The sequence below is a fragment of the Olea europaea genome, chromosome 4 (assembly GCF_002742605.1).
Source record: "Olea europaea var. sylvestris chromosome 4, O_europaea_v1, whole genome shotgun sequence".
NCBI classification, from domain to species: domain Eukaryota; kingdom Viridiplantae; phylum Streptophyta; class Magnoliopsida; order Lamiales; family Oleaceae; genus Olea; species Olea europaea.
In genome coordinates, this window is record NC_036240.1 from 889555 (window position 1) to 897977 (window position 8423).

General features: G+C 39.5%; 1 protein-coding gene across 1 annotated transcript in view; it reads left to right on the forward strand.

The window, feature by feature from the left end:
* The window catches only part of LOC111394026 (UDP-glycosyltransferase 74E2-like), a 5712-nt gene extending 4735 nt beyond the window's left edge, over nucleotides 1-977 (forward strand). The window contains exons 2-3 of the mRNA XM_023019816.1: nucleotides 1-53; nucleotides 118-977. Coding sequence (XP_022875584.1) covers nucleotides 1-53; nucleotides 118-846 — 782 coding nt within the window. The 3' untranslated portion in view covers nucleotides 847-977. The remainder of the gene's footprint in view (nucleotides 54-117) is intronic.
* The last annotated feature ends 7446 nt before the right edge of the window (nucleotides 978-8423 follow it).

The window sequence follows — 8423 nt, forward strand, 5'->3', positions numbered from 1 at the left end:
TCGGGGAAGCAGACTGGACATTTGTCAACTCATTTTACGAGTTGGAACAAGAGGTATGTAACTAGATTCTTAATTACACGGATAGTCTGAACATCTGGTTAACAGTTACAATGGCAGGTAATCGACTCTATGGCAAAGTTTTCGCATGTAAAGACAATTGGACCAACCATACCATCAATGTTTATAGATAAGCAACTACAAGATGACAAAGAATATGGTCTCAGTATCTTCAAGCCTAACACTGATGCTTGCAAGAAATGGCTCGAACAACAAGCACCTTGTTCGGTCATTTACGTATCGTTTGGAAGCTTGTCCGAGGTAGGACCTGAGCAAATGGAGGAATTGGCAAAGGGCTTAAAAGCTAGCAACAAGTATTTCCTGTGGGTTGTTAGAGCATCAGAAGAATCGAAACTTCCCAAAAATTATGCAGAAGAATTGTCAGAAAAGGGACTAATAGTTTCATGGTGTCCTCAATTAGAGGTTTTGGCACACGAAGCATTAGGTTGTTTCATCACACATTGTGGGTGGAATTCGACTCTGGAGGCCTTGAGTTTGGGAGTTCCTATGGTTGCAATGCCATGTTGGACTGATCAAAGCACAAATGCTAAATTTGTGAGTGACGTATGGAAAACTGGGATCAGGACTCTGCCTGATGAGAAAGGAATCGTTCGAGATACAGAGATTGTTCGTTGCTTGGAACTTGTGATGGACAGGGAGGAAGGGAAAGAAATTCAAACAAATGCAATCAAATGGAAGAAAATGGCACGAGAAGCAGTTGATAAAGGGGGAAGCTCGGATACAAACATCGACGAATTTGTTTCTGCATTGATGAATCCTCCCATCTGATTAATTTGATTGACATTAATTACAGAATTGTATTTCACTGTGTTCAGTCGATCTATTAATGTACAACCTCCCCATCAAGAATAAATAAAATTGTCCTATCTTATCTAATATAAATCAAGCTTTTAGACTGATGAGAAGGTTCAACATGATACCAAAACAAGCAAATATCATGTACTAAAATCTTGTCTCCATCAATTTATGAAAACAGGTGCACGTTTTAGGCCTTTGAACATAAAGAGGCATTGCAGATGAGATTGTGTGATTTAAAGCATAAGAGTCAATATAAAAATTAAGAGACGATATACTGCTGAATAATCCTTCGTTGCACAAACTCACAAAGTACGTCCGCCAAAAACATCATTTTATTAATGTAATGTCAAGATGAACAAATAGGAATATGAAGCACAAAACGCCAGCTTTTGCGCATTGATTAATTCAAACAAAACAAGAATTTGAATCCATACAAGAAGAAAAGAAAACTGCATATAGTTCTTGTCCTACATGTTTGTAAAATAGCACAATGGACGCCACATGACCATTGCAAGGCACACCATCCTGCCGGGCAGGGGTTGTCATGATCCATCCATAAAGAGAAGTGCCATCACCTTGATATGTCCAGCCGCAATTGTATTTCCTTCAGTCGCCATTTTGATTCGTTTATGAAAAAGAATTGCAGCCATTGTTGACAGCCATAATTTAGTCATTTACTTAATGAAGAAGTCTCTTTAACATGCAAGAAAAAAAAACTCAACCACCCAAGAAGGAAGGCAGCCACCGAAGATGACCTTTGACTTCATCAAATTAACACCCTCTGCACCACACTTACTTCCAATACCTCCATCTACTGGTCCATTGCCTGCTCAACAAGTTGTTTCCACTTCACTCTCTCCTAAAGCTGCTTCTGTACACACTCAATCGCAGGTAAGTAGTTCCTCTTCTCCCTCTAACACTCATACAGATCCTAACATTCCAGAATCATATTCCTCATGCCATGACATCAACCAAACTGCCCAGCAATTTGAAACTGTTCATTCCCCTTCACATCAACCAAACATACCATCTCGCATGGTCACTCGTGCTCAAAATAATGTCTACAAACCAAAACAACCATTCAACCTACATACCACTACCTCTTCGATTCTTTCCCAAATAGAACCATCATCATTTACCCAAACAAACAACCACTCTAATTGGCGTGATGCCATGAAAGATGAATTTCTTGCTTTTCAGAACAAGAAGACTCGGTCCCTTGTTCCACCCTCATCTACACAAAACGTTGTCGGGTGTAAATGGGTCTATCAAATCAAAAGGAACCTAAATGGCTCTGTTGCTCGTTATAAAGCTCGTCTTGTGGCAAAAGGGTTTCATCAACGACTCAAAATTGACTTTACAGAAACTTTTAGCCTAGTGATTAAACCAGCCACAATTCACATTCTTCTAACTATTGCCATAACTCGTGGTTGGGTTTTGAATCAATTGGATGTTAATAATGCATTCCTACAAGGCACTCTATCTGAATGTGTTTACATGCAACAACCTCAAGGATTTGTTGACCCTCAATATCCTTCTCATGTTTGCAAATTACATAAAGCAATCACTCCTCGGGCATGGTACAATGAACTTCACTCCTTTCTTCTTGCATATGGATTTATCAATTCAAAGAGTGATACCTCTCTCTTTATCTACAATTCGGGAACTATCATTATGTGCTTGCTTGCGTATGTGGACGACATTATACTTACCAGTAATCATCCTCCAACTCTTCAATATTTCACTAGTGAGCTATCTAACAGGTTCTCTCTCAAAGATCTCGACAAACTTAGCTACTTCTTAGGTGTTGAAACAGCTCGGACCTCCAATGGTTTGTTCCTATCTCAAAGAAAGTATATTCTAGAGCTTTTTCAACGAACTAATATGCAAAAGGCCAAGGAAGTTAGTATCCAACGGTCCATTTTAGAAACGCTCAAACTTGATGATGGTTCCCATGACATGATCCAACTGATTATCGTCAGGTGCTTGGCTCACTTCAGTATCTTTCTCTTACACGGCCTGATGTTAGCTATGTCGTTAACAAGTTGGCTCAATTCATGTACAAACCAACCTCCAATCGTTGGCTTTGCTATTAAATGAGTTCTTCGCTATCTCAAAAGAACCCCTCATTATGGTGTCTTCATTTCAGCTCAATCCCCTCGCACTTCATGCCTTTGCCGATGCCAACTCGAGTGGTGATGTTGATACACATCACACTACATCTACTTATGTTGTATTTCTTGGCTCCAATCCTATTAGTTGGAGCTCTAAGAAACAATCTACTATAGCCCGCTCTTCAATCGAGGCCGAATATTGTGCTATTGCTGCTGCTACTGTTGAGGTGAATTGGCTCACTAACTTGCTACGAGAACTAGTTGTATCAATCCCAGCTCCTCCAACAATTTACCATGACAATGTTGGTGCCACTTACTTATGCTCCAACCCTATTTTTCACTCGTGTATGAAACACATTGTCATTGACTTTCATTTTGTGCATGATCAAGTTTCTCACAAGTTACTTCACATTTCACATGTCCGTAATACAGATCAACTTGCTGACTCTCTCACTAAACCTTTAGCTTGGAAGCAGTTCCAAACTTATTGGTCCAAGCTTAGTGTCCTTCTGGGACCCTTACACTTGCGGGGGTATGATAGAGCACAAAATTATCAGAGTATTTTATTCTTTGCACAAAATTATCAGAGTATTTTATTGTTTCTTTAATTGTAATCCTATTATAATTCTCTCCTTATTTAGTTGATTTTATTTCCTACTGTATAGACTAGACTAATGGACTGACTCTACTAGATTAGTGGAACTGATTTCCCTTGCCAGTATTTTATTCTTTCTTTAATTGTAATCCTATTATATAGACTTGTAATCATCCCTATCAACACATATTGGAATATTCAATCTCTTTAGATAATATTAAATATTAATGTTTCTATAGGTTTGATCATTACTGTTCAGCACTTTGGCATTAACACGATGGATGAAAGCAAAAATCGTTTGCCAAAACTGTTATATTTGTTGGGAATATTACAACAATAAACGTGCAAATTCACAAAACGTAACTTATACATTCACAAATTCAAATCAAAGTTTCGACTTACCGACTCTGGATTTGAGAAGATAAATAATAATTACCGAATCTGATTTTGAACACATGAATATGGATTCATCCATTTCCATTCTTGAATTTCAACCTTACATGAAATCAAAGAGTAATAGTTAATTTCTGAAATCAAATATGATGAAAGAAATCTGAAATAAGGAAAATTATATGTAAGTGATGCGATTGGCCGAGGCAAGTGTTTGATACTCTTTCCTTAAGATGAATTTGCCCTGCATCGGTGTTAACGGTTTTCGACGACCATCTTTCAAGATACAACAACCACGTTAAGTCATAGGAGCACTCCAAATGACTTCAACTAACGAACTCGAACGGAATTCCCTCCCTATCATAACTATGATTTGAATGTAAGATATAATCACTTCTACAAAGTATTTGATGCAACATGACATAAAATGAATAATATGAAATTTCAAATGAACGTCCAAAGGGGGAAGGGACACAGGGTGAAGGAATATATAAAAGTTGAAAGGATGTGGGTGAAGGGACACCCCAAATTCAGCATTTTCATAAAAAGTTGCAACACTTTATTTCGAATCTGTACCATTTCGAAAAGTTGCAACACTTCGTTCTTTTAATTTTGGATTGCAATTTCTCATTCATCGGAATTGATTTCGGGATTCCAAATATACCATGACGATCTGCTTGACGAGTAGAATAAGTTGATCTATTTACTTTTATAATTTGACCATCAAATCAAGTCTGAATATTCGACCAAAATTGGCGTGAAGTCATTTTTTTCATTTTGGTTTTAATACTTAACCGACTTTTCAATTACTTTTGAACCAATTCCAACGACTTTTCCACTTCCTGATTTTGGGTCTTTGTTGCTTAACACACTCTGAATCATCATCACATTTCCAGTTCCTGATTTTGGGTCTTTGCTCACTGTATTTCATTTGAATTCTGTGTAAGTTTTTTCTTCTCTCTGTAACACCGGCACGCACAATGCAGAAAAGGGCTGTATTTCTTCGTTAGGATTTGGTGAAGGAAGTAATGGAAGCGATTTTTTATAAGAAGCCAGATTGATGTCTATGTTCTATATAAAAATTCGTAGAGAAGGAGCAAAATTAAGAACAGGTGGTTTAAAAGATTCTCTTTTGCCTACCTGTGTTTGTTAAAAGTTTTGTGGGGGGGTTTTTGTTAAAAATAGGAAGTGGAGTCGAGTTGATTTTATGTTTTACTTAGGTGAAATGGTTGAAGGCAATTAAAATTTGATATCTGCTCGAAAGTTGTTAAAAGCAAGTGTCGAGAAATCAAAGGCTTTGGGATTGTCTTTAGAGAAAGCTGGCCTAGATTAGATGAGATTAATCATAGATTAGTATCTTTGGAAGTTGCAATTTTCCCTATTCGGGCCCTCGGTGCTTTTGGGGGTCACATAGATCGAGCTGGTGTCCCCGCGGCTGCAGTTCTTAAGGTTTTTGATGTCATTCATGGGCTTGAGAATCATTATCTGATCCTCAGTCTGATCTTCCATGGTATCTCGGCATGCTTAAACGGCTTGAGGAGGTGCTGAGGTTCTTGGGGGAGAATTGTTGGATGGCGATTCAATGGTTGGCTGATATTATGGAGTATTTTAAGCACCGTAATGTGGCAGATGGCAGGTTTATTTCAGGTTTGAAAATGGCAGTGAAGCATCTTCAGGAATTGGAGGTGGCTGAGGAAAAGGGTCGCGTAGATGGAGGTCTTCTTGAGATTTCTTTGGAGAGGTTGAGGAATGAGTTTCGCTGGCTTTTGACTGAAAACAGTGCTCCATTGCAAATGTCCTTGCCAACATTGGGCGAGCAAGCCTCCATTGCTTCATCACCTTTATTAGTGGCTGTGATACAGAAGCTACAGGCTATACTCAGGAGATCAATTGCAAACTGTAAGAAAAAAATGGTGCAGGGAGTCAGGCGCCATGGCGCCCAAATTGAAAGTAAGATGCAGTGAGGCGGGCACCATGGCGCCCATGTTTCTACACGAAACTTGGCTCCATGGCGCCACTCATGGGCGCCATGGCGCCCGACTCAGCTATTTATATAGCTGTTTTTCCCCCTTCATGAAGACCCCATTTTGAGAGCAAAATAGAAGAGAAAGCTTGGATAGAATTTTACAAAATTGAGGTTGTTCATCTTGGGTATAAATTCAAAGCTATTTATATTCTTGGGGATTAACTTGAGGCTTGTTCAAGTAATCCAAATACATTGTTCTTTCAATATACATTGAAAATCATTTCTTCCCCATTTTCTTGTTCTTGAAGTGGTTTGGGATTTTTTCACATTGTCAAGCTTTATTTCTTGGGCAATCTTGGGAGGTCGTTTTCCCAACAATTTGGTATCAGATCTTTTTCTTAAATCAAGGTGGTTAAACTTCGATTTTTGATGAGTTGCTTGAACTTTGTTGTGCACACAAGGTGTTTGTAAAAATTCCCAAGTGAACTTTGGTGGTTTATTTCCGGTAAACAAGTAGATAAGTCATGTCTACTAGAGGAATGGTGAAGATTGGGAAGTATGAGATAGAGAAATTCAATGGGAAGAATGATTTTTCATATTGGAGAATGCAAATGAAAAATTTGTTGATTTCTCAAAAGTTGCACAAAGCATTGGCGGGAAAGGAGAAGAAGCACGTTGATATGTCGGACAAGGATTGGGAAGAGCTAGATCTTGAGGCACGAGCGTCTATCATTCTATGTCTTGAAAGAGATGTTGCTTTCTTGGTTGATAGTGAAGTAACGGCGACGGAGGTGTGGACAAAGTTGGAGGCGAACTTCATGACGAAGACTCTAACAAATCGGATCTATTTGAAGTCCAAATTGTATACTTGCAAGATGGATGAAGGTACACCAATCCGGGAGTACGTCAACAAGTTTGATAGGATCATATCGGACTTGAAGGACATTGATGTGGAAGTAGATGATGAGGATCAAGCACTTCTACTACTTCTTTATTGCCAAAGTCTTACGAGAACCTAGTAAAAATATTGATGCTTGTGGGTGATAAACTTGTGACGGAGGACACTAGAACGTCACTTCTAGCGGATGATCTTCGAAAGATTGCAACTAGTGGCATGTCTACCATTGGTAACAAGGAGCAAGCTCAAGGATTATTTGTAAGGGGTAGAAGCAATGTGCGACCAAAGGGCAAGGGAGAAAAATCTAGATCGAGTTCTAGACCTCTTGCAGAAAGGTCTTGTTTCAAATGCGGCGAGCTCGGGCATTTCAAGGCGAATTGTATTAACAAAAGGGGTTCAAAGAAGAACAATAAGAATAACAACAACGGGAAGGTGCAAGTCAAACAAGAGGTAAGCTATGCCTCGGAGGGAGGGGAAAGCGATGAGTGCTACACCATCTCTCGTGATGAAGAAACCTCCGGTAAGTGGATTCTTGACTCTGGATGCTCTTACCATATGTGTCCAAATAGGAAGTGGTTTACTACCTATAAAAGCATTGATAGTGGAACCGTGTTGATGGGTAATAACCATTCCTGTAAAACGGTGGGGCTCGGTTCAATTAGAATCAAGATGCATGATGGAGTGGCTAGAACATTGATGGATGTTAGACATGTTCCTGATTTGTGGAAGAACCTTATCTCTGTTGGTGCCTTAGACTCCGGTGGTTGCAAGATTGTAACATGGAATGGAGTAAATAAGGTTATTCGTGATTCTTTGATTGTGATGAAGGGTATTCGTGAAGGCAACCTCTATGCTCTTCAGGGTACTACAGTTACAGAAGATGTAGCAGTTGGAACAAGTGGAAGTGGTGGAGACCCATGTGAGTGCACTCGGTTATGGCATAGGAGGCTTGGGCATATGTCTGAAAAGGGGCTAGATTTGCTAGTCAAAAAAGGTTTGCTAAAGAACTTGAAGAAGCCTTGCATGGATTTTTCCGAGCATTGCGTGTACGGTAAAGCACACCGAGTTCAGTTCCAGCCAAGCAAACATAGAAGCAGAGGCATTCTAGACTATGTGCACACGGATGTATGGGGTCCGGCTTCTGTCACTTCCAAAGGTGGTTCCAGGTATTTTGTTACATTTGTTGATGATTATTCTAGATATGTTTGGATTTATTTTTTGAAGCATAAGAATGAGGTATTCGACACTTTCAAGAAGTGGAAAGCAATGGTTGAAAACAGAACAGGAAAGAAATTGAAGACAGTGCGATCTGATAACGGTACTGAGTATATAGATGGTGCTTTCAAGGAGTTCTGTGGTAAGGAAGGCATTGCGAGACACTGGACAGTTAGAAATACACCACAACAGAATGGGGTAGCGGAAAGACTGAATCGCGCATTTCGAGAGAAATCGATGTGTATGCGATCCTATGCTGGTTTGGGCAGAGAATGGTGGGCAGAGTCGGTTGCAAATGCTTGCTACATAGTGAACCGGTCTCCACATTCAAGGTTAGATGGAGATGTACCTTACAGGGTATTGATAGGA